The following is a 27298-nucleotide window of genomic DNA, read 5'->3' as shown; positions in this document are numbered from 1 at the left end:
ACTCACTTCCATTGCTGAGTGAACACAGAAAACTTTGAAGTCCAAGACAAAAATAAATGATTAAAAATAGGTTGCTCCACTATTGTTGTCCCACTGCAAACAACTCACATCATAAGATCACTGCTGATCACCACTCAAAGCCCTTTCAGGCAGGTTTCGGACTGAATACTCGTGCCATCTTAATGATATTGCTACCTAATTTGGTGAATTTGAAAATCCTTTGGTTACTTCTCATAAAAGCTGCCAGCATAATATATATGAAATTTTTTGGACAGACCTCATGTGCGCGTTCTCATTGAAGAAGTTCTGGCCTGATGGAGTTAAGTGGATAAGACAGGGTACCAATAATTTTTTTGTTAATGAGCTAGATGTGACACTTTCACACGTCCCTGGTGCATTGTGTGATCTACAGATTCAAATGTGGAGTCCTCCCTATTTTTCAAAGGTGATGCATTCATATTAATCTTGAATCTTTAGACGCTCTGTAAACTCAAGAGCTGCAGCAGCAGCAGCAATGCATCAGACTAATGTCCAGTGTCTGTCCCTGCTAATAGTGGGGGCAGGGCACCTAGGAAGTTGCCTTCAGTGCCTGTGTGCAGTGCCAATCCTCCTACAGAATGAACAGAAAGAATTTTATGTGACGCTTAGCAGAGAATTGTTGTCATTGCATTTTCAAATGTTTGCCTGCTTAAGAGCAAAATTCACAACTTGTCCATATTTGTCATTGAAGTCATGTTTGCCTTTAATCACAAGGGAAACTTAAACAAATCCTTGGATTTCATCTTTTTTAACAGAGTAGTTTTAACAGTTTATCACTTGTGAATCTTTCTCACTTCAAGAGCTGTCTCAGGTTTTATATGCAGGCCTTTCCAGTGTCATTCTCTGTTGTCACTCTATATATGAATAAAACATAATGACAGACAGTTCCACTGAAATGTTTTTTTCACAACAGAGCAGTAGGTTGTGAGAAAAAAGGTATGGAAGTCTATGAGGCTGTTCTCCAAATGAAAAAAACAAAAAACAAAAACAAACCCTGTTGGTTCGAGCAACTCAGTACAGCCCCAAATAACATCATCTTAACCTTTCCAACAAGCTGACTTGTCTGCAGGATGAGACTCTCTCTCTCTCTCTCTCTCTCTCTCTCTCTCTCGCTCACTCACACACACACTACTAATGCCACACTAAAGCTAATCATCCTCCTCTTAAAGTGTTAAAGTGAGGGCCTGTTCGAGTCTAATGGCACACACAATAATGTGAAGATTATTCGTGTACCGGTTGGAATGAGAAAAATTACTCATGGTGCCTCAATGATCAGTGTGCTGCTTCCATTTCATTATTTAGAATCTAGGTATTACTGTTGGACATTGGGTAACGCCAAACCGATTTTACCATCATCTGCTGGTGTCAACTTCTGCCTGGATTTACATGAAAAGATCTGCAGGCATGAAAAGCAAAGCCTTCAGATCTTTGAGGCTCCATTTTGGCATCATTTCAATTTCTTTAGTATTGTAGTCATGTAACAGTTCCTTTACAAATGCATCTACATCAAACTAGATGTTTCCCATTACACTTCACCGATCACTTTCATGTTTTGCAGATGATAAAGTCTTTTCATTTTTGATCAGTTCATAAGCTATTAACTAGAGCTATCCTAAAGAAAAATAGTGGGAGTGATATCTCCTGATATCCCAGAGAGGACTTTGATGAGGACACTGATGTTCATGCAAAGATCACCACTTGTATTTCAGGGGAGGCATCATGTGGGCTGGGTACATTGTGCAATGAAACATAAACAAATGAATGGTAACCAGCTAGCCTTGTGACTCAGTTTAGTGTTGGTGTTACACATGCACAAGGAAGACAGTGTCTGTTTTGTTGCCAGCGCTTATTGTGCCACGAAATACTTTCCTCTGCGAGAAAAAATGGCGCCAAGAAAACAATGACATCCTATGACATCACACAGGACCGGTCACACTATCAAAATAAAACTAACAAAATGAAAGCTCCCATGGGGGAATATCAAATAAGTTCAAATTAATTTTATTGTCAATCAGCTATATGTACAGACATACAGAGGATCGAAATTATGTTTCTCTCAGAACCCAATGATGTTTAAAAATAGCAGCAAATAAATAAATATATTTTAAAAAGAAAAGCACACATACATTGGAAATAACAGCAATAACAAGATAAAGTGGATTTTGTTAGTGTAATTACTAAAAAGGACCCATCGGTTACACCTGCACCCTGTGATTTTATTGTAGATAATTTTAACCGTGGACGGAAGTCAGCTCATGACTCAGTGACTCTACTTTTAACCAAAAATAAAGCAGTGGCGGAGCCAGAAAATCTACAGTGGGGTGGCTAAGATGAAGCCCGAAACAATCTGGGGGTGGAACTGAAATCATCACTGCACGAACACAAAATAAAATTCAAAATACGGCGCTACAGTATATACTTACACTACAAGAACTACAATAACTGGACAGCAATAATTCTCCACACAATAAGCACCACTTCATCGAAAGCTTGATGTTAGCTTGATGCAGAGATTGCACTTTTTTTTTTTTTAATCCCCCTTTCTACAAAAATTTTGCGTGTGTTAGAGGGTATTCTGGGCACAGCTAAGATGTTTCAAGTAATGATTTTGTCTTTTTAAAGCTTATATAAAGCTCTCTGTTCTGTCCCCCTGTAACTCTTCTAATTTACCTCACCAGCTGCAGTATTTACACCTTCTCATCCAATCTTTGCCAGATTGTCTACTCACGTACCTTGGTAGACAGGTCTCTACTCGGGGGAGTGACTTTTTTTTTTTTTTTCCAAAGACCTGGCATAAGCCATTTTGAAAATACATCATTGAGAGCAAATTGATTAAACTGGTCATTTTATTCTCCCAAGGCCTGTATAACACTTTGGTTTGCCTGAAAACTCACAAAAACTCTTTCAGGAAAAATGTGTCCTGGCAGGCTCTAGGTGGATATTGGAATTTTGTCCGATTGTTGTCTGATTAAAAATCTCACACTCACCAGACTTTCTCACAGTTTACTTTGACACTCCATTCAATCCTATGCCAATCCCTTCCACAAACTACGGTTGTGGGAAGCACAATGATGCATATTTTCGATTAACATTAGCTTTCTTCATCTTTTCTGTTTTCTTTTCTGAGACATTTTGAAATTTTAATGCTACATAATTATAGAATTAAAGTAGAAATACCGTTCGGGGGTGTTTTGTCTTTATCAAATTCACAAGAACATTAGGTCACCATGTCTTGAACTAAAAAATTCCCTCTGGGCAGGAAAAGCAGCAGCATCCTTGTCCATTTAATTCTTTCAAAGTGATTCTGATAATCACAGTTTCCTTGAGGACAGTTGAAAACCATCATAGTTTCCATCTTAAGTGAATCTTTTGAAATTAAGATATAAACTATAATTGACTTCCAAAAGGACTCGTATGTTTAATTTAAACAGTAGTTTGAATGAGTGTTTGACCGTCTCGAGTCAAACACTCTTGGGATGTCAATGGTTGGAACATGGTTCATTCAAACAATGATGAAATATAATAGTCAAAACAGAAATAAATATACAAAGCATGTTACTCATATTAGTGGCTACAAATGATGAATAAAATTAGTTTGTCTTTATATTTCCTAATCTGGTGTCAAAGCACCCTTTTCGATATTAGGACACAGACCGTTATTGAATTTAGAGCCGATTTATATCACTTTGTAATGGATATGACTGAATTGTTTACTCTCCAAAAGTAATGAATAGGTAACACAAAATGTAATTATGCTCCACAAATATATATTAATATAATGGTTTCAGTCAGGGCAATTGAGGGAGAATTTAGTTTCTCAGCAATGCTGATTTCACAAAATTTAACTGCTTTCAGCTTTATAACAGGACCACCATCAATCTCAAAAACATTTCATTATGTTGATTATGAACCGAGTAAAGTATGGCAAAGGTCCCCTGTTGCAGATAAGTACGACTAAATGTCAAGAGGGAAACTTTGGTGAGGAGGAGAGAGACTGAGTTTGCCACTAAACATGCAAACAAGACTGAATCTCCATAGCTTCAAAATGGATCCATACATTTTTGGAATAGAGCCGGTCTACATTTTTCCTCATGCATTTATGAGCTTGCCAGTCCTTTAATCACTGTCAGTTTCTAATCTGTACTCCTAATTGGCATGACTAGTGCAGGTCAGTGTGAAGAATGAAAAAAGGAAAAAGCCATTCAACTTGTCCCATTTTCAATGAAGGCAGCAATTGGGCACATGTCAGGCTGTATAACCTTGAGCAGAAGGAGGAGCTGATATCTATGTAAGGCATGTAGACTAATTTCAAACCTTAACCTCTGCTTTGAGTTGAAAGCACGAGAAAATTACTAAAAAAAAAAAAAAGTTAAAAAATAACTAACTAAAAAAGCTAAAACTGTCTGAGAAGCTCAGTGAATAAAATGTTCATCAGCAAAGGCAGAAAACACCCTTTTATTCATCATTTACTCTTCTGGCTGTTTCTTTGTGATGCATTTACACTGTGTAAATCACATGCTCAACATAAGTAACGAAATGAAGTAATCAAACACAAACCGCATGCGTTCATTCACCTGCTACTGAATGCGGATTCCAATCTAATACATTGTCTGATGTCAGTGATCCCTTCCATAACTGCCTGAGGGTTCTTCATATTCTCAACAGGATCAAACTGACGTGAGCGTGCATGCACATCATAGATCCCCTCCAGTACTTAAACAGGATTACACCTCAATGACTGTCAAAAGCCATGTATCACGTGCTATATGTCCTATTGCCTAAATGAGCGGAAATAAATCTGTTTCAATCAAGATTTTCTGGATGGTAATATGATCTGAAGCAGTGAAAAATTACTTTCTTTTTTTTTTTATAAAATGCAAAAATGGTTTCCAATGTTTCCCAATCAAGCCCCCTCAGAAGATTTTGCACATCAGGTTTAAACTGCAAGGGTACAGCTATTTCCTGGAGGCAGTATGTACCAGTATCAAAACACTTGAAATTGCAAGAGCACAAATGGAAAATATTTTTGTTTTTTCCAGTACCAATGTGGATTATACAGTAATTCCTTAGACTAGGCTTGGGATGTTGAGCTGCAGCTAGCCACTCATGCATCTTATTTAGCATTGGCATAAAGGGAGTAAACATGGGAGGCAGTAAGGATTTGTATGGAAGGACTCACAGTCTCTTTCTCTGCCTGCTCCTTCTCTAACTGACCCACTCGCACAGACCACTGCACACTTAAGGACGGACAGCAGGTCACGTCCAAAGACAATGAAAGGTAGCTGACTACTGAATGGCTGCAGCACTGTGAAGTGAAAATAAAACTCTAGGTTTGCCTAGTGTCATGCTTTCTACTGTGTCCCTTTTTCCTACTTTCAAATTTTCTTTCACAGCGTGTCAAAAGCTCAGCACAAGGAGCTATATCTGCAAAGGGGGGCACACCTCTTCATCTCTCTCTGTCAAGTAAACTGAGACATGTCACACACCATCATTCAAGGGACATTTTGAATTTTGTGCATTTCAGACTCTAAGTAGGGCACAATGTAATACCGTGAGTCAAAGCCATATTCAAGTTTTACCCACATTGTTTACAGGTAGGAAACAGTGGCTCCTCTTCTTACCTCAGGCAAGTTGCAAAATAGCACAGAATGAGAGTGGCCTGCTTTTTGAGGCAGAAAGCTGACCCAAAAGCCCACAGCACAGACTTAACATGGCTACTGAAGCATTTTTGCAGGTCTGACATTGTAACGAAGTCAGCTGCTTGACTGAAGCTGCAAGGCAGGTAGCAGATGCCAACAACGCTAACAGGTTTAGCAGGCTAATAGTGAGCAGGTGGCAGGAATACTAATAGGTTCATCAGAATCCTGTAGCAGATGTTAACAGCTGACACAGGGCCAGAAATATTCACATCAACATCTCATTTAAACCATAACCAAGATTTAAAAGTCAATTTTAGAGTTAACTATATTTTACAATCTTATTAATGATGTTGCTAACAGTATAGGAGATTTTTTCTAACTTTTAGAAACGATAAGATTTTTTAGCATATCTGACAATTGATAGTCGTATTTTTTAAACATATTTGATTATTATTACTATTTTTATTTTAGGGGATGAAAAATGCTACCCCTCTGAATGGACAGAGTTCAAGCTTGATAAGATGGGTTGGCGACTATGCGTTGGGAATTCTATTCTCATTAGGCTGAAAATGGAAAGGGTTTTGTGGGTAGGGTAATGTAGCCATGTACCTTTAATTTGCCAGCATCTGCAGCAGATCCAGGGTCCACTCCGGTGATGTAGATCCCCAACCCATACTCAGCACCACCCCTGATCATCAGGCCAAGAGAGCGACCATCTTCCATATTCAGGTTTACCTGTAAGGAAGAAAGACATTCAGAGCTCTCAGCTTTGTGTAAGGGTAGCAGTGAGACCCAGATGCAGCACAAAGCACAACAAATGCAATGGCCTTCATTTCCACTGCAACAAAGACTCAAGCCGACAGGTAAAAAAATGGTTCAGGTTGTGTTTATGGACATGGCCATTTCAAAACTTCAGAGAGTGGCCATGAAGCTGTGGCAGAGTGACTAAAATGTGGAAAGCAGAAGCACTGGGAGTGAATTCTGCACACACACAGACACACACAGCACTTGTCAGTGTACAAAATAATCAGCCAACAAATGCATTAGTTTGTAATGGCAGCAACAGCAACAGGCAAATATTAATTTTACCAAACATTGAAAGTTTTACGACATTTGCAACGTAACTTGTGCTTCACTCATGTTTACTGATTTTCTCAAATAAATAGCTCAAATTCAAAAATTTTAAAACTGCTGAAAATTGTGTGAATGTCCCCACATTTCTGGACCTGTCTGTAGTATTACATGGTTGACCACTACATGCATGTGATGAATGAGTTTAACTCATTGGAAGTTTTCTAATACATATAATTCTAACCATTTGATTTAAAATGCCAAAGATCACAGAATAAACTCATAATTTTGCATCAGCAAGGAAAATCAGCAGGAAAATAAAACAAAAAACCCTGGATACTCAAGATGTGGCATTTAAGCTGTTATTAATAAATGGGGAAGGTCAATGACAAAAAAAAAAAGATTGGAAGGCAAGTTTCTTCTTTAAGAGACCAGCAAAGACCTGGCTCAGCATCTGGCAGCTTCACCCGGATGCCAAGTAGACCCATCTGCAGTCCAAGAAGCTTATCAGGAATGGTCGGTATGGAAGATTAGCAGCCAAGAAAGTACTTTTTTGGAAGGGGAACGGATATTAAAAGCCTAAAACTTAAGCATGGTTTGGGGCTTCGTTTCCGTCAGTGTTATATCAATATTGTCTGGATTGATGGGATCATAAATGGTGAAAATTAATTCATCACACCATTACTTCTGGAAAGCACCTGATTTGGAACGGTTTTGTTTTTCTGCATATTTTTGGTCCCAAGAATACTGCTAAAGCGATTTAGCGATAAAAATGCTGACAGTCATTGACTGGCCTCCTAAGAGTCCAGTCCTGAATATTATAGAGGGCCCCTGGGATCAACTGGACAAAGACAGATATCTTAATTATATACATTTATTGAATGGATTAATCAATTTCCTGCCATCCTGGGGCAGTACAACATTAATTAATTAATTCATCTCCTACCGATTATCCATTTGCGGGTCAAGGGGGCTACACCCTGGACAGGTCACCATCCGATCACAGTGCCAACACACAAAGACAAACAGAGATGAACAATCACTCACACCCACAGACAATGTAGAGTCACCATTTAACCCAAACATGATGTCTTTGGATGGTGGGAGGAAACTGGAGTACCCAGAGGAAACCCACACAGACATGGGGAGAATGCTCAAACTCTGCATGCAAACGTCCCAGACTATCGAACCTGTGACCTTCTTGTTGTACGGTACCAGTGCTAACCACTATGCCACTGTGCTGTTCCACAGTACAACATTTGGGATATTGCTGTTTTTGACAATTAGAAAAGAGATTCATATTCCATATTCACAGTACTTTAGCTCTACTTTGGCCTCCTGAGAGACACGTCAAAGCTCTCTTTGTTCCCCAGATAGTCTGGTCAATGATACACAGTTGGTATAATACTACTACTACTACTACTACTACTACTACTACTACTAATAATAATAATAATAATAATCATAATAATTTCTTTCAAGCTTTCAAGATCACCTTAAAGGGCAGAACAGAAAGCAAAGTAATATTAAATGTAATATAATTAAAAAAAATGTGCAGTTAAAAGCTAATTAAGGGTTAAAACTAATAACATAATACAGATAGAATGGTGATTGTCATTGTTCTGTTTTTGTGTGGTTTTTTTTCCTGCTGCTGATCCCTCTCACTCAGCAGGCCCGTGCAGAGAGGCGGGGCTGGTCAGGTCGGGAGCGAGGCTCAGGTGCCACACCTGCCTCTCATTGGCAATCAAGAATCAAGCAGCCTTTATAAACCACTCACGCGCTGACTCCTGTGCCAGATGGTTGATGCCCATGCCAGTCTCTGAGTCCTCACTTTCTGAGAAGCTTGACCCTCCAGTGAGTTAAAAAAAAAAAAAAAAAAAAAAGTCCTTGGCACTTTGAATTCTACCTGTTTAGTAAGTCTATTTTTCCCTTCTGGTGATTTTGTTTGTTCTTTTGTCACTATCACCATTGTGGCTTTTGTGTGTTTGTAGTTTTTGTGGCTTTCTGTTTTTCTAGTAATTCCCCGCAGGGCATTTTTTTTGTTGTCTACATTGTTAAATAAATCCTTCTTTTAACATCTCTGGGTCCTGGCTCTCCTTGACGAAACTGGAACAACGATGGTGATTAAATACCATATCCCAGTTTAGATAGATGGATTTCGAGATGAGTTCTGAAAGTGGAGAGTGATCTGATGTTACAGATGGCTGGTGGATTGATCGATGCAACTAAACAAAAGCTGGTATTTCCATTTTATTTGTTTCTCAGGCTTAAATGAAACAAAGCCACTCCTGAAGATTTCCTTTTTATATGGTTCTCCAATTTTATTTATTTATTTTTTTTTAAGTGAAACTGGGAAATGGGACAACTGAGTCTTTAAATTCACCTAAAAAGTCTTCTTTCAGAGGCAAAAAGAGTTAGCATATTGTACAGACTGGCCATCTAGCGCCTCCACTGAAAAGATTTATATCTTGTCTAAGGAGCCAAAGCACGTAAATGAGACATTTTGCCTTTGTAGCAATAACAGCTTTTCAGACATCTGTCCAAGAACCCCACCCTTCCCCTCAACTTTAGCTCATCTGAATATGAACAGGTTCCAGGAATAGCCTCCTTTACCAGATGTAAATCACCTGCTGAGCAGCTTTTGCATGGATGGTCCTTCGTCTGACTCCATTCATATAAGATAATATAAAATGCTTTATTGTCACTATATGCAGATATCATGAAATTGCAGATGCTATCCCAACAACATTTAAAAACATTTACATACATTCATACACAATATATACAAATCTGCAGAAATGCATTCATATGTACCAGTCCCGGCTACATGGCCATATTTAGGTAGCAGTTGCAGTGCAATTGTGATTGCTATCTAAGCTTGTATTAAAAAGATACCTTATTTACAAGATATTAACACTTACATTCTAAAGGGCATGATTAAACTCATAAATAGACCAAAGTCACTAAATGGTGGGCCAATCATCACAAAAATTGCAGGATGAATTGAGATAAATTATTGAAACACAGCCTAATGGTTTTATTCAAATATACCTGTGGCTGGGCTACAAATAAGGCCAAGCACAAATCCACAAATCCAAGTCCAAATGAATAAATGTTAGACTGATAAAAAAACTTGTGTAAAACTAAGTTTTCAAAAGGGTCACCTCAGGCTCCAAATATTGTCATCACATGATCTGAACTATTTATCAAAACAAACTAGTATGACACAGCTTCCCACCAGTTCTCCTCCACACCCGGTTATCATCTAACAGTGAACTTCTTCTGGTATCAGCATTATGGCGAAACCCATTTATTTTATCCCTGCTCAGCTCCCACCAGCCTGACCACTGCTGCTCACCCCTAATTGCTATTAGCAGCTCATTATCTTATGTTCTGCTACATTTATAATAAAAGATTTGATTTCTATTCTTTTTTTTTTTTTTTTAACCTTTGTGGGTACAGGTCCTGTTCACCAAAATGATGTGGTTCATTATCTTGCTGTGAGATGAAACCCTGACCAACCAGTCTATCTCTCTTTGTTACTTCTGTCTTCTGCATTCCAACTGGACATGCACTCTCAGTTTTTCTCAGGTTATTCCAAACATTAATGGTCAGTGGTAAATCTTCCATTGAGGGGCAGCCAAACTCTGCCTCACTGGTCGATGGAGATGGGTGGTTGATGACTGTGACTTCACATTCCAGTCTGGTACTCATTGCTGTCAGATATGAGTGAGAACCATTACAAAAACTTTGGTTCCATTCTGGTTTAGACTTTGATTTTTAATAAAATTTGAAATAAATAATTTCAAAACAATTTAGACTTTTTCTATACCTTGTCTCTTCTCTTTCTGTACACACACACACACATTGCTCTTACCGTCCTCTCGTCCATGTTGGGCCCTTGCCTCTGTTTTGCATCCAGGCTGTCAGGTGGGGGTGATACACTCCGGCCCTGAGGGTCCACCCAACTGTACACGTGGTTCGTAATGTGACCTCCAGGAATCCGTCCCATAGAACATACTGACATTGCCAGTTTCTTGCATCCCTTCAGCACCTACATGAGGAGAGAGAGGTTACAGGTTCCTAAGCATTACACATGTAATAGACCCAGGGCCTCATAAAGCACATTTTAAATATCCCTGAAGCTGTTGTCATATATACTACAGAATGTTACTACATTGTGAGATTATATTGTTTGCATTATTACAGCTGACAAAGAACACATTTCCTGTCTTGACACACAGCAGTGACACTCAGCTGCAGCATTCCTGAACCTTTCATTTGAAGGGGAAAGTGTAAGCGAGGAATTTCTATTAAACCTTGAGCTCTGAACTTAAGACTTAACATCTGTGCTGGCTTCTGCTTTTTGTTTTATAAGAAATATGCTACTATTGATAGCATATGAGCACAACCTGTATATAAAAGTGTATGTTGGTTTATGGACTGTGAAGTGAAGCTCGTATCAGCTCAGGAAATTTGAGGGAGATAAGATATGAAAGCAAAAGCAGTACATGTGGATCCAGAATTAACCCTGAAGGGCTACTCTACTAGATCTCTAACAATAAACAAAAGCAAAAATAACAGGGTCACAACTCTAAATTACCACAGTTCCCCTCTAAGCACACTTTAATTTTAACCAGCAATAATTGTGTCCTCTGTATATGGGTCTTTTCCCCAAGCTGCATTGCATCAGAAAGACTTAACAATATCCTTCATACCCAAAAAAGTGTAAATTTTAGAATGACACATTTTTGATATGTTGAAAATATGTAAAAAAAATATATGTAAATTTTTTTTTGAAAACGTCGATGGAGAACAGCTTCCTGTATGCATGCACAGGATATCAGGTTTGCTGTTCAGTGGGATATTTTTGTATCCTTTCTGCTGGAAACTGGGTCTGGTCTGACACTTCTGCCCTGACTACATCGGTGATTGATGATGCACATCCTACAGCTCTCCCAAATATGTCATCATTATACTGGCACAACAGCTTTTTGATGGAACATGAAAAGTTCTCTTTTTTGTGTGACAGCTCACTTATTTCTGTTTGGAGAGGTATGAGGATGGATCTAGGACAGCCACTGTGATAGGTTATTCTTTTTTTAAAATAGAGTAATTACGGATAATTAAATAGTTGGTTTTATGGTCTCAGAGCAGAATGTCAACTACAGAGGAATCACAGGTGAACCATTTTCTATTGGAAATATAGCTGGCAAGGCTGGACAGTGACACTTTGCTGAAATTATTAACAAGAGCACTACTTGCATTCTTTTTTGTATGGTTGATAAGCTTCACAGAGCCCTCTAAACAGAGAGCTACAGAACTTCTTTCCACAGAAAATTTCAAAATTTAGAATCAGAAATAGTTTTACTGCCAGGTATAAGTAAATATACTAGGAATTCGACTTTCGTGTTTCTATCTTGGAAAAGAGAAGGACAAAAAAAAAAGAAAAGAAATATATATATATATATATATGTATATAGAAATATTTGAAATATTTGTAGTAGGATATAGTACAATAGTGCAATAGTGCAGTAATGTGCAAATGTTCATGAGGGTGTAAGTCGGCTTATAGAGAGATCTGGGAGACAACCTGGTAACTGCCTGAAACTGTTTTTAAATCTGGTGGTTTTGGGGAACAGAGCTCTGTAGCGCCTGATGGAGGGAAGAAGTCTGAACAGTTTGTGTCCGGGGTGTGAAGGGTCTGCAGCGATGGTGCCTGACCTGTTCCTGACTCTGGACCTGTAAAGGTCCTTGATGGAGGGCAGGTTGGCCCCAATGATCTTCTCTGCAGACCTTATAGTCTGTTGCAGTCTGTTCTTGTCCTACTTGGTGGCCGATCCAAACCAGACAGCAATGGAAGTGGACGATGGCCGTGTAGAAGATGACCAGCAGCTCCTGAGGCAGGTTGAACTTTCTCAGCTGACTCAGCTGAAAGTACAACCTCTGCTGTGCCTTGTTCCTGGCAGAGTCTATGTGGGAGGTCCACTTCAGGTCATGGGAGACCGTGGCTCCCAGGAACTTAAAAGAGTCCACACTAGATACTGTTCTGTTGAGGAGTGGTAGAGCAGGCAGGTTCCTCCTGAAATCCACTCTCATCTCCACAGTCTTGGTCAGATTTAACTCCAGGTGATTGTGACCACACCAGACGACCAGTCGGTCCACCTTGTGCCTGTACACAGACTCATCAGTGTCCTGGATGAGGCAGATGACAGTTGCATTGTCTGCAAACTTTAGAAGTTTCACAAACGGGTCATCCGAGGTACAGCCGTTAGTGTAGCGGGAGAAGAGCAGCTGGGAACAAACACACCCCTGGGGGGGCACGAGTATTGATGCTACCAATTTTGGATATTATACAACTGACCAAAAGACTATTGAGGATGTAGTTCTGCAGGCTACACTATGAACATGCTATCTTGATGTTCACCATCGCAACTATGCAGATCAAATCAAATTTATTAATATAGTGCCAAGTAATAACAAAGTTATATCAAAGCACTTTACATATAGAGCAGGTTTGGACCAAACTCTTTATAAAATTATTTAAAGAGACCCAACAAATCCCTCCAAGAGCAAGCACTTGGTGAGAGTGGCAAGGAAAAATTTTAAGAGGCAGAAAACTCGGGCGGAACCAGGCTCGGAGGGGAGCAGCCATCTGCCTCAACTGGTTGGGTTGAGAGAGGGAGAGATGGGGGGGTTGACAGAAGCAGAGGCAGTGAAAGAGACACAGTATGAGTGGGGACTCGCTAGAGGGATGGAGAGGGAGCCATGAAAAATGCAAAACATACAGTGATTGATGCAACCTGGTAGTTCCAAATGTGCATTAGTGAATATTAGCAGTGGGGGAAATACACTATTTGGCAGAAGTAACAATGGGAAATTATCAGTAATGTGTAATGATAACTAATGGTAGCTGTTGCAGCAGCAGGTACTGAGCAGGAGAAGGGAGGGACAAAAAAACTACTACAGGACGAGACAAAGTTGGAGACATGTAAGGTTGTAATGTACTTGCATGGGGGAGAGAGAAAGACTGAGGGAAAGCAGTGTTAGCCTATAGCAGCACAACTAAAAGAAAGCCCTAACTAAACCTTAATTTTTTAAATGTACGCTTTGTCATAAAGGTTTTAAGCCTGATCTTAAAAGCTACTACAGAGTCTGATTCCCGGACCGACACTGGAAGTTGTTCCATAGAAGAGGAGCCTGATAGCTGAAAGATCTGCCTCCTGATTTATTCTTGGAGACTCTAGGAACCACAAGTAAACCTCCATCTAGAGAGCAGAGTGGCCTACAAGGACAGTAAGGAACTATGAGCTCTCTGAGATATGATGGAGTTTGGCCATTCAGAGCTTTATATGTTAACAGAAGGATTTTATGTTCTATTCTGAATTTTCCCAGCAGCCAATGAAGAGCAGCTAAGACAGGAGAGACGTGATCCCTTTTTCTAGTTCCTGTTAAAATTCATGCAGCAGCGTTCTGAATAAACTAAAGGCCTTTCAGAATTGTTGGGACATCCTGAAATTAATGAATTACAGTAGTCCAGTCTAAAGGTAAAAATTCATGTACAAATATTTCAGCATTCTCTTGAGACGGGATGTTTCTGATCTTTTAAATATTGCGTAGGTGAAAGAAGCCTGTTCTAGTGACTCGTCTTATATGTCCTGAACAAAAATGACTCCAAGATTCCCAACAGTGGAACCGTACTGGAGGCCAAACTAATGTCACCTAGAGTGGTTAGGTGATCAGATAACACTTCTCTAAGGTGCTTAGGGCCAAGAACAGTGACTTCGGTTGTGGCTGAGCTCAGGTCATTCAGGTCTTTATGTCAGACATGCCTGAAGTCTGATTAGCTGATTAGTTTCATTTGGCTTCATTGACAAAAATAACTGAATATAATCTGCATAACAGTGAAAACTGAGGCTGTGCTTCCGGATAATACTCTAAAGGAAACATATATAGGGTGAAAAGGATTGGTACAAGAACAGAACCCTGTGGAACTCCATGATTAACTAGTGTGTGAAGGAAGTGATATCTGTCTGATGAGTCTGCATTGAACCAGTTTAGCCAGCCTCTGCAATAGAATATCATGGCCAGTGGTTCTGTAAGCAGCATTGAGATCTAACAGGACAAATATGGAGGTCAATCTGTTATCTGAAGCCATTAGAATGTTGTTGGTAATGTTTCCCAGTGCTGTTTCTGTGCTATGATGAACTGACTGAAACTCTTCAAACAAGTCATTCATATGCAGATGTTCACATAATTGGCTTTGAAACTGCTTTTTCAAGAACTTTGAAATGGAGTGGGGTTAGATATGGGTCTATCATTAGCCAACACATCCTGATCAAGATTAGGTTTTAATAACAGTAATCCTGAAAGGCTGTGGTACATAACCAAGAGATAAACTGTCATTGATCAGATCCAGAAAATAAATGTTACTATCTTCAAATACCTTGGTAGGTAGTTGATGATTTAGATGATGAGACTATAGAAATTAGCTCAGAGAGATTTAAAGGTGAAAACGATTCCAAATACAAAGCAGATGTTACAGCTAATTGAGAAGCTGCTGCACTTGACACTGGACTACTGCCAATTGTAGGTAAGAGCTGGTGAATTTTGGCTGTACGATTTTATTAGTAAAGAAGCCCATAAAATCATCGCTGCTAAGAACTAAAGGACTCAATGGTTGCACTGAGCTCTGACTCTTTGTCAGCCTGGCTACAGTACTGAAGAGAAACCTGGAATTGTTCTTATTTACCTCCTCTGTTTCATTACTTTCTTTGTCACAGGAGCCACAGAATCAAGATTTGAACACAGCGAGGCCATAGCATTATTCATAAGCTCTTCAAGTGTCGAATAGCACCAGGTTAAAAGGGTGAGTTTGAGAGCCCAGGGGGTTGCCTCTGCAGAGACTGGACACTCTAAGCACTATAAGGCCACTATGGAACTGTGAGCTCAAAGAAAATACATGGTAAAACATGATTTTATGTGTGTGTAAGCAACATAGCAATGATCTTATTGAATAAAGGCAATAATAATAATAATGATAAGAATCAAAAGTAATAAGTTAAAATGTAATGATGCTTAATGCACTAAAAAGTTTGATGCTGTGATTGTGAAATACTAACTGTTGTGAAATGGCAACCAAGAAGCCAAATACCCATGAATTTTGGAAAAGTGTTGCTTGACAAAAGCAGAAGTGTAACCAGATGGCCTTCCCAAAAAAGGGAACCTTTGATGAAACAGAAATGAGTGGAAAAGTGGAAAAGTACCTAACTTATCTGATCAGAATAGATTATACGGCATAATGAACGGGTGAGATAATGATGAAAATGGTTGGTGCTTTATACTGGTGGGTGTGGAAAAGCGTGATGTCTCATATAAAAAGGTTGTGTTAGGGTAGTTCAGGGGAGTTTGCTTTAGTCATGTCGGAGAGCACTGGCAAGTGAGGGTGCATCGGAGATCGAATCACCGGAGAAAGGGGAACTCGGCGAGGGACCGTGGCTGAGGACAGTGAGGGCAAAGGAAACAACAAGGAAAAGCTACATCTGACGAAGAACAAAGACTAGTTACATCTGATGAAGAAAGAAGAAACAACAGATCAGCGAATAAACCAAAGAAGCCATTTCCAATCCAAATTTGGCACACAGTGAGCCTCCTGCCAGAGAAAAAGGGAAGAGAAACCTGATCTGCAACACCTGATGACTGAGTACCAAGCGCCTCATCACCGGAGCAGAGACTTCCCCTCCCTCAGCAGACTGAGTTGAGACAGGTTGGCACTGGCCCTGCAAGCCGCTCTCATCCCACCCAGCAAAACAGAGTTAGTTTAGATTTGAGGTAGTGCTGTGATTTTATGATTTTTACTAGGAGAAGGAGAGTAGTGACGGCTCACCAATACTGATCACCAGTGCGGGAAACTTTCCCGATCGAGGAGTTTCAGCAAGGAGAAGAGGTGGACAAATACTGCGACCTCCTGGGGACCGTCACCTGTATCTACTCGACTCAGAGCATACCCAGAACTCTTGGGCGGTGGCCCATGCCTGATGGTGCACTTCCTGCTACCGAACCCTCAAGGGGGAGGGACAGGGGGAAGACACTGGTGATGGTGGTCGTCCGGAACATCGGGACACAGGCATGCAGACGGAGAACGCTGGATGGGTCCCTAGCCTGCCAGGTATGTGGGACTATGACAAGGAGCAAGGGGAGCTGGTTGAGATGGTGCCAGAGGAGATGTTCTGCTCAGATGAGCAGAGGTCCCGTGAGGCCCAGGAGGAGGAGTGGCAGGAGTCACTCCTGACTGAGGTCGGGGAACCAGGAACGATGCCTGGGGAGCTGATGGTGTTGGACGACTGGGTGATGAACCAGTCTACCAACTCTCCTTCTCCTTCTCCAGCGCTATAGTAATCTAAGTGTGAGAGCACTGGCAAGCGAGGGTGCATTGGAGATCGAATCACCGGAGAAAGAGGAATGAGGACAGCGAGGAACCGTGCTTCGGTAGTTCTCTTTCCAACACCTGACACCCGGAGTTGGATAGTTGACAAAGGAAAAGTATAATGAAGAAAGAAGAAACAACAGATCAGCAAATAAATAGTGTAGAAACCAAAGAAGCCATCTCCAATCCAAAATTGGTACACAGTTAGCCTCCAATCCCCCTGCCAGAGAAAAAGGATAGAGAAACCTGATCTGCAACACCTGATGACTGAGTACCAAGCGCCTCATCACCGGAGCAGAGACTTCCCCTCCCTCAGCAGATTGAGTTGAGACAGGTTGGCACTGGCCCTGCAAGCCGCTCTCATCCCACCCAGCAAAACAGAGTTAGTAGATTTGAGGTAGTGCTGTGATTTTATGATTTTTACTATAAGGTTGTTTGATTTGATTTATGAAATGATTCCATTGACTGCGCTGCTGTATTAACCCTGCAAATTTGAAGCCACTGCGTGTTGCAATAAAGATAGCCAATCTCATCCCTATTATTTTAGCTTCTCCATCACAAGTATAAAATGATAAATTTTGGCTGCATGATACAACCTGAGGTTCTGAAAGGTTATCTTAGCTGTTTGTGTCCACTGTAATTTATAAGCAGGCCCTTAGAGCTATTGTGTCTATTGTGTCTTTTAAACATTTCCAAGCGATTCATCAAGAGCCAAGAGGAAAGCTGCTGTTAACATGTGCGGCCAGCAGTGAGTCACAGTCAACACAGATACTCCACTGTGCATTGACCTCTGGAGGAAGCAAGGTAGACGCCCCGACGTAGGTGGTTAGAAGCTAGGCGAATTTCCTCCTTACCAGCTTAAACAAATCTATTGAAATTCTACTCAGGATAGTACCTGTTAGAGCTAGAGATTCTGACCCTTGAGATGCAGAGCTGGTCCAGTGGAGTCCTGTAGCAGGGGCTTACACCGGGGATCTGACAGAAGTCTTCTATCCAATTTAGACATGGCAGCAAATGATGTCTAAATTCATCCATTCATTCATCTTCAACCACTCCATTCCCAGGTCGCGGTGATGTCTGAATATTCTCATTAAATTTGCCCCAGCATTTTCAGATAAACATCTGCTGTAGCTGAATTTATTCCCAGATGCTTTGCAGCCATTTATTGTAAACTCATGTCATTGGAAAGAGGGGGGTTATCAGAAAATGTTATTAATTGGTCAAATTCAATGCCACCAGATAAAGTGCATGACTTAAACAGTGAGTAGTGAGTTCATTCACACACTGGGAAAAGCCAATTGAGTCCAGTGATGATTTCAATGCAGAACTAAGGCTGTCAGTGACAAAATCTACACAGACATTGAACTCACCCTTTATAATGATTTATCGGCACTAAGTATTAATTCTGATAGGAAGAGAACTCCGATAGAAAGTAAGGACCAGGTGGACGATATACTGAGAGACTGAGCCAAAGGCTTTCAAAAGATCTATAACCAGATTTTGGTCTAGGATTGATGAATAAGCTGGAAGGAAATATCGCTGCCAGCCCTCCCCCTCGATCGATGGTATGGGGAATATGAAAGTTAACATGAGCGGGGGGGTATAGATTCATTTATACTAACATATTCATTCTGCTGTCTTTGTGTGAGGAGTGGTGATGGCTGGCATTAGGGGGGTGACGCTGGGACGCCAGTGTTCACGGTCTAGCCTTCTGGAGGTGTTGTGGGCCTAACTAGACGAAACACCGGTGAACGGAGGTTCCCACCTGATGACCCCAACGACATGATAGCTATCACCGCTCACTGGCCTAGCTGGATATTATCTGTAGGGAACAAAGTCATATCTTGATATTTTTAGCTGAATGGCGAGGCTCATTGTTTAGTATCAATACATTTTCTGTGGCGTAATTGGGGTTTCCTGAAAGCATTATACCATACTGTCTCAGTTTAATTTTTTTCAAGGGAAACCCTCAAAAACAGCCAGTTATAAGTTTAAGCCATGTAGAAAATGTCACACAGGCACGTTTATTAACAGAGGGCACTCTGTGCAATATCAGTTTGGATAAACCAAACTGAACAAAAAATGTCTGTGTATGAAATAAAGTGCTCCGTGAATAAAATAAAACAAATCCTTTGACACACTCCCTGTATTGTACTGCGCTGTTGTAAGTGGTGGAAGAGATCTGTCGTGCTCAGATTTTTAGTTGCCATCGGTTTTCGACACTCTTCACAGAAAACGTTCTGCTGCTTGTCATCTAACACTTAACAACCAAACCATTTGCAAATTATGGAGGTATTGTTCTTTCGCTTACCAAGCAACTCTTCTTCAGTGGCGCTCTCCATCTCCATGCTGCAAATGTGTCATCATTGATGAGTGTAGGTGAGCGTGGAGGCAGTGGGGGAGGGGTTGTGGAACAGAGAGGCTGCGTGTGTGTGAGACAAGGGCACAGGGAGGTAGGGAGAGGAGAAATAGGTGCGAACTTACAGCTCATGTATTGTCATTTTAATGAAAATTATGTATATCAATATGAGCAGTACTGTCCCAGTTGAACCAAAATTTAGTTCAATTAAGTCAGGACAAAATTGAGCTACTTGGGGATAAAGAGAAGAGGTAAAGGGATTTATCCACTGTGAAGGAGTATTTCTGCAGTGGTCATTCATGCTTTCATCTCCTGTAGGCTCGAATACTGTAAGAGTGTTCTGGCTGGACTTATAAAAAATTAAATAAATAAATAAAATGAATAAAAAATAAAAAAGAGAAGAGCCTGCCCTTCGCTCCCCGGTAATTCAAACCATGGAGCCCAGAGTTCAAACTAGACATGGTGAAGCAACATTTATCAGTTATGGTGTACGCAACTAGAACAAACTAGCAAGAGAGATGAGATCAGCCCCAAATGTGTTTTTTTTTTAAATCCAGGTTAAAATTTTTTTCTTTTTCTAAGTGCTTCTTTTATTTACACTGTATACCATTTTTTTCTTGCAAATGAAAATCACTACTTTATGCTTCATTCTTATATTTTATGCTCTATTTTAGTCTAACGTTTTAAATTTTATTTTCTTCCACTCTTTCTATTTTTCTGTGATTTGCTTTTATATTGTGCTTCCAATTCTAACTGTTAAACATTTGTTTTTATTTAAAGCACATTGAGCTACCCCTGGGTATGAGCATAAATGAGGTTACCTTGCCTTGCCTTCATTGTTTCGTATAAGAAAAGTGAAAGCTACTCCTATAAAGGTGGATGTTGTTTCAGGGTGTTGCGCTGCCGTTTGGAAATGCTGTCGATTAACGCTCACCTCTACTGCAGAGTGATTTGATCTTGGTCTGAATGCCAGTTGTAGCCTTTTCCACAGCTGATAAAGGCTATATGTCTTCCAGTGTCCAACAAAAACACCAGAAAGACAAAAGGAAAGACAAAAACTATTGTGTTTTGGGCAACATTTAATGTTGACTATGAGATAAATATCGAAACAACTTTCTTCTTTTGTCTCTCACACAGTGCATGTATCTCTGTCTCTTCAAATACTGTATGTCCCCAAAGAATAACTTTGCCTTTAATTTATTCACCTGCAGAAGATTACAGACGTTAATAGTTGATCAATAGCAGTTGCTCTCACTTGCATAGTTAAGCCCTGCTGCAATAAGATTATTGTCTCATTTCAAGTCTCTGGTGTTTCTTTTGTTTAGTTGCTATTTAGATGAGCTCGCCGAAAAATCCACTGTTACTTCAGACAGACCTTAATTTCGGTGCTTTTACTGCCTTAACTGAACCACTCACAGGACTCAAGATGTGAACCACTCCTGTGTAACAGTCATGCACTTTATTGCACCCACTATCTACCCCAACCACTTTCTTCAGCTGGTAATAATTGTCGCACTTGATTCATTCATTCATGGGTGTGATTATTGGACTGTGGGTTGTTGGTTTGGAAAAGCCTTTGCATGCTAGTTTGTTTCACATTGGCCTGTACCTGAGAAGCAGTGATAACATACAGATTTATTGCTTTAATGCTTAAAGAGAGTATATAGCATTTCCTATGAAGGAAATGAAAACCCTGAGAATTTATCGCACCTCTGTGATTTTATAATGCACTGCCAAATGACACCACTAATTATGTGCTGACCCATTACCAATGATTATATTTATTATAAGCCATTACTGTCCACACACAAATTGTTTACTTCACTAAATGTGTTCTTTAAGTTCAGGACCAATTAGGTTTCCCGTTCATTACGTAACACAGTGAAAAAAAAAAAGGCCATTAAAGGATGTACCAAACATTACAGTGTCTCCTCTGCCCAATAATAGCCCTGATGAAGTTTTCCAGACTGATAAAAAAGAGTGACCCAGATAAACCCAAGTGAGTGATGGTAGTTTGCAACTAGAGCTTCACTAACATATGACAGACACAAAATGCTGCTTGACAAAAAAGGTCTCTGCAGGCGGGTCCATTCAATTTGTTCAGCGTTGTGTCACAAGAGTAAAATAGAGGTTAAGGCAGATGTAGCTGCTTTCTATTCTGGGCCCACGTTTCTGCAGGCTCAGAGCCATTCAGAGATAGAGTGAAGCAAAGATCAGCCTCGTGACCAGCAGAAACAAGTGACACCCAAGTACAATTTGGGCTATATATGAATCCCCACAGTGCTTGAGTGAGGATGGAGTGGGTGTAAGAAGAGCTCTCAGAGGGTCTTGCATGAAGCAGGACAGGTAGGTGGATGAAGATTGGATCTGAGGGAATTGTTGCTATGGTATAGATTGTAGATGGGTTTATTTTTATGCTGGAGGAGAGGTGATGCACAAGAAAAGAAGCCAATACAGATGTCAGGGCCAGCCAGCTGGTCTAGAGAGGCCATTGTGAGGTGTCTTCATTGTGACTGAATTGTTAGCTCAACCTCAAAGTGATGTCGGTCACAACAGTAGCTGGGCATGCTGGACTCAAACTCTGCAAAACTCAGTCAGGCAGGTGGTTCACAGTCTTCATCTTCAAGAGCTTCAAACGCAGGCAGTCAGTCAAAAACCAGTGGACTGTCTTTCAGTGGTTTCCCTCAGCTCACAAGGAAGGTGGAGTGGACATTCATGTGCCTTTGAAGCTTTAGTCTTACAGCCCAGGGGTGAAAAACCTTGGAAACTGGGAATGGACAAAACTTAACCCTTAATGTAAACTTCAACCCTTAATGGCTGGGGTAAGATCAATAATCATATACTCTGGAGTGGGGGGTCTGCCACCCACTTGTACTGCTCCTGGTTTCAAAGCAGGACATGGTGGGCCCAAATCATAGGCCGTGGTGTTACCTCCTGAGGGGCAAAGACTAGTCACAAAGTCCTGAGACATGCCAGGCCAGGGTTATGGTTAGGGTTACACACAGGCAGCAGCTGCAGTCTTGTTCAGGGTGCAAACAGGACAGGCAGCCCTGTACACTGCCACTTTCCTCTTGGTAAAGGGCCAAGAGAAACACTGTTAGAAGTCAAATGGTGTCATCTTCACCCCTGTTTGACAGGAGAAGGAAGAGGAGTGGCTCAGAAGATGGCCTGAGAACGCAGAAAAGAGGCCACAAACAGCCAATTCATATGGCCACCCACTCCAGGTTCCCATCATTATAATTTCTTTCCACCAGGGAGAGCTTCCTGGAGAGGAAGGCACATGGGGTCATTACTTTTTACAGGTCATTACCTTTTGGAGATATCTGGGAGAGCACTTCCCCCAACCACCATATCAGAGGCATCCACCTTCATCACCACCTAGCATTGACGGTCAGGTAGAGTCAACACAGGTATGGAAGAAGATGCGTTCTTGAGGCCCTGGACAGCCTCCTCAACCTGTGGAGTCCACAAAAACTTGGCCTTGGAAAAGGTGTTTGCATGTAGAGGAGCTGTCACAAAACTGAAGTTCCTGATACACTTTTAGTTAAAGTTAGCAAAACCAAAGAAACACTGAAAAAGGTTACAGTTAGCGAGAGTGAGCCACTCAGAGAGAGGGCTGACTTTCTCTGCGTCAATAACTCTTGGTCACAATGGAACCAAAGCCACTTTTTGCCACCAACATGGGGAAGTCATGGTGGTCAGAGGCTATCTACTTTTCTTTTCTCAGATTCACAAGGATTTTAGCTGCCAGGAGAGATTAATTTGAGAATCTGAGTGGAAGTCTTAGAAAACAGTTTGAGGGAGTTGCAGGTGGTGGATTTTCTGCTCCACTTCGTCGCCATCATCTCTACCCTGTCCATCAAGGGGGGCATGAAATGGAGGTTGCACTGTGTGAAGAAAGCACAACAACCTCCAGAGTCTTTATAGGTGTGGCTTCGGTGCAGGAGCCAGAGTTGATGGGGAAGGCATCCCGATTGCCTGCTGGTAGTGAGGGGAATCCAACTCTGAAGAAAGCTGGCTGACTCTGCATTCTCTACATATAGTCCACAAGAGAGGTTTAACTGTCCACCAAAAACAGCCATGAGACTCAGTTGGCCATATCCTTCAGAAATTAATTAATTAATTCATCTTCATCTTCAGCCACTTTATCCGGGTCACTCAGAAATTAAATCAAATCAGAATTATTTATATAGTGCCAAATCATAACAAAGTTACATCAAGGCATGTTACACATAGAGCAGGTCTAGACCAAACTATGGAGTTGTTAAGGAGATCAAACAGATCCATCCAAGAGCAAGCACTTGACGACAATGGCAAGGAAAAACTTTCTTTAAGAGGCAGAAACCTAGGATTAGTCAATAGGCCGAAGAATGCTTGTGCATGTTTGTAGTTGTGCGTTTTCCTGAGCTATGATTTGAGAGAAATGATTGTCCTCCCACACCCATAAGACAGGCAATAGAAAGAAAATATTGTTTCATTATTACATGGAAAATATGCTTGATTTATATCAGAAAGGGAGTTAAGATTTTCATTTTCTTTCATAAGAAAAATATAGTTAGCCTCATGAAGATTTGAAGATTTAAAAAAAAAACTGTTACTTGGTGGCTTGGTGCAAAGGTTCATGTGGACCTGTCTTTGGTAATAAAGACAAAACAATGGAAATTTCTAATGTCTCCAATTAATGATTTTGTGCCTCTCCAAGATATAAAAACTAGAAATGCATGTGTGTATACAACTGGACGTCACAAGTTCTTTGCACTAGAAACTGAACCCCACAAGTGACGGAAAAATACATGGAAGGAAAAGGTTTGAAATCCACTGATTCTAAGTGGCATTTCATCCATTCATTAATATTCTATCACTCATCTGTTTCTAGGTCGCAGAGGGTATTGGAACCAATCCCAGCTCACGCTGGGCGAGGTCGGGGCACACCCTAGACAGGCCACCAGTCCATCACAGGGCCAACACAGACCAACAACCACTCACATTTGAGTCACCAATTAACCCAAACATGATGTCTTTGGATGGTGGGAGGAAACCCATGCAGGCAAAGAGAGAACTCCTTCCTGAAAGGCTCCAGGCCCGGGAACCAAACCCAGGACCTTCTTGTTATGAGGCTTTGGACAGTGCTAACCACTGTCTAAAGTGGTATTTGTAGATAGGATTTTTTTTTTTTTAGCTTCTCTGATTTCTTCGAGCTCTAGAAGCACTGAAAGGGTGGACCCTGCAATTGGGAAAAACAAGTATATGTGTGTGTGTGTGTGTGTGTGCGTGGAGGAGGAATATTGAGTTAAATTGACTGTCACCTCAAATCTCCTGAGCCAGCTGCTTTCCGTCGTGTTCATTTATCACAGTTACTGCACCAGATTTCTCTCTCTCTTTCTCTTCCTGCTCTCACAGGAACACACGCAGTATGCATTCATGTTACAGCAAGCTTGTGCATTTACCATTGCTTCTCCACATTAAAGAGCTGATTCCCACACACTGATGACTTTTTTTTTTAATGGAGAGCTATATTCAAGGACACTGATGAGTGAATGATTGATGTGATTATGTAATCATAATTTCCATACAGACAAGTAGAACAGTCATTGTTTGATTAAAATCCTTTTTAATTTGGAATACCCGATAAAAAAAAAAGTTACAGAATAACTGTGAGGTAAAATGAAATATAGTTTGAAACATAAGCTCTAGTTTGTGAAACTGCTTATTGGACAGGACTCGGACACAATCTGAACTACATCATTTCATACCTTGCTCAAAAAGTAGTCCTCACCTCAAAAAGCCATATTATAAAATAACTGGGACATAACCATGAGGCAAGTAGTCAAGTACATGACTGGAATACAAAAACAGGTTTCAAAAGTCTCATCAGCAGGCAAAAAAGGTTGGTGGATTAGAGAATAGGAATGTAAATAAAGGAAATAAATAATAAGTTGATGCAAGGTCACAAACTGAGCAAAAGTCACACATTAGGAAAACAGACTAGAAATGGGTTTAAAATGGGTTTATTGTATGAATAAATACAAACTAGTAAAAGGAGAAAGGAAGAGAAGAAGAGGAGAGCCAAATGCACCATGACAGAAAAACATGTGTAAATTACAGCAGCATTTCTGTTTGTTGGGAGGGGCACAGCCCAGACAGCTCGCCAGTCTGAACGCAGGCATGGGGAGAACATGTAAACTCCACAAAGAAAAGCTACCATCTGACTTGGATTTGTTCCATAAATGCTTTTGATAGGCTTTCTCCTATTTTTACATGGTGGACTACGTAGTCAAGACATGACATCCCTGAAACAGCAAAACTAGCTTGGTTAATTAGCACCTGAAACAGGAGGCAAATCTTGAAAACAATGCACCCATGCAACACCTATGCAGTGGTGGACAAGAGTACACAGCTTCAGTACTTAACCCAAAGTAGAGATCCTCCTGGTTAAAATCTTACTCCAATGAAGGTGAACATAGCTAAGTTAAATTATGTCTTGATTAAAAGTACAGGAGTACTTCCTTTTGAAAATACTTAGATATTCAAAGTACTTTACATGGCAATGCAATGTGTCCTGATCTGCCCCCCGCCATTTCGACTTTCCCCTGTTTGGGGTCACCACAGCAAGTTAGCTTCCTGCTACTTGCAAGATTGATTTGGCTGAACGTTAATGTTGGCTGCTCTTCCTAATGCAACCCTCCCATTTATCTTGGGTTGGGACTGGTAATAGAGTACCACTGGTGGGTGCCCTGTGGCTGCTGTTCCGCGTCAGGGAACGGAACCCCAGCCTCCTGCATACCAAGCGGGTATTCTCACTACTACACTAATGATTTATTCAAAGAATCGGACTCTAAAATAATGCAGTGAATGAATTGATTTGAAATGAAGTGAAATGATTAGAACTGAAAATGACTGAATAAGAAGCAAATCCTATAGACTATAACTTTAACTGGCAAAAAGACCAACACTGTAATATAAAATATAACCACCCCTGTTAAAAATGAAAATGCTAAATAAAATAAGTTAAATAAACATCTTGGCTCAGTGACGAAGCCTCCGTAAACTGAACTTAATCCTAAACATTGCCTGCCAAAGCCATGACCTAGCTGTCCTCTCTGGCTTTATGTGATTTGTCATTAGCGAACAATCCGGCTCTTTGAAGTGAACGATGGCAGCCAGCTCTTCGGTGGGAACTGATTTGTTATTTTCGTCTCTTTTTTTTTCTGTTAAAGTCACGTGTGATTGTCCATGCTGAGCAGAAGGGGGAGGGTAGAGTGAGCATATGAACAGGCGGAAGATGAGCGAGGGAAAGAAAGTTTGTGTGCTAACCCTAACCCAACACACTGAAAGGTGAGGAACACCTTTCCAGAGAAGTGAAGACCCACTGAGGTGGTAGGAGACAAAAGCTTCAGTCTGCCCATGTCTTACACTGTGATGGCACAGAGACTCTGTATTGTATAGTGATGGGAGGCTCCGATCTTTTTACTGAATCTTAATCTCTTTTAATCTCATTCAGTAAAATTAATAAATGTGTTCATTCCATTCATTGGAACCATTGTGGCCCTGTAGCTGTCATTTGAGTAATGATTGAAAAAGCACAGCTTTCTTATGCTGAAGAGTAACGTTGTTTACTTCACTTGGCATATAATACACAAGTTAGCTTTTTTTAAATTAAATTGAGCACCCTTTTGGGCCATAGCCTACTGAAGGTGAAATGACTGATTACTTCATTTGCTTGTAGGAGAACACTCTGCCTATAAAAAAATTCTCATTCTATGA

The 27298-nt window shown here is 40.6% G+C and overlaps 1 protein-coding gene across 1 annotated transcript in view; it reads right to left on the bottom strand.

Moving 5' to 3' along the window:
• Positions 1 to 27298, bottom strand: part of whrnb (whirlin b) — a 56177-nt gene that overhangs the window by 15800 nt on the left and 13079 nt on the right. Inside the window, exons 2-3 of the mRNA XM_029509831.1 lie at positions 10627 to 10803; positions 6288 to 6413 (exon numbers count right to left, since the gene is read on the bottom strand). Coding sequence (XP_029365691.1) covers positions 6288 to 6413; positions 10627 to 10803 — 303 coding nt within the window. The remainder of the gene's footprint in view (positions 1 to 6287; positions 6414 to 10626; positions 10804 to 27298) is intronic.

The sequence above is a fragment of the Echeneis naucrates genome, chromosome 9, assembly GCF_900963305.1.
Source record: "Echeneis naucrates chromosome 9, fEcheNa1.1, whole genome shotgun sequence".
Classification (NCBI taxonomy): Eukaryota; Metazoa; Chordata; class Actinopteri; order Carangiformes; family Echeneidae; genus Echeneis; species Echeneis naucrates.
Note: the sequence above shows the minus strand (reverse complement) of the source record. Positions and strands in the feature narration are given on the sequence as shown.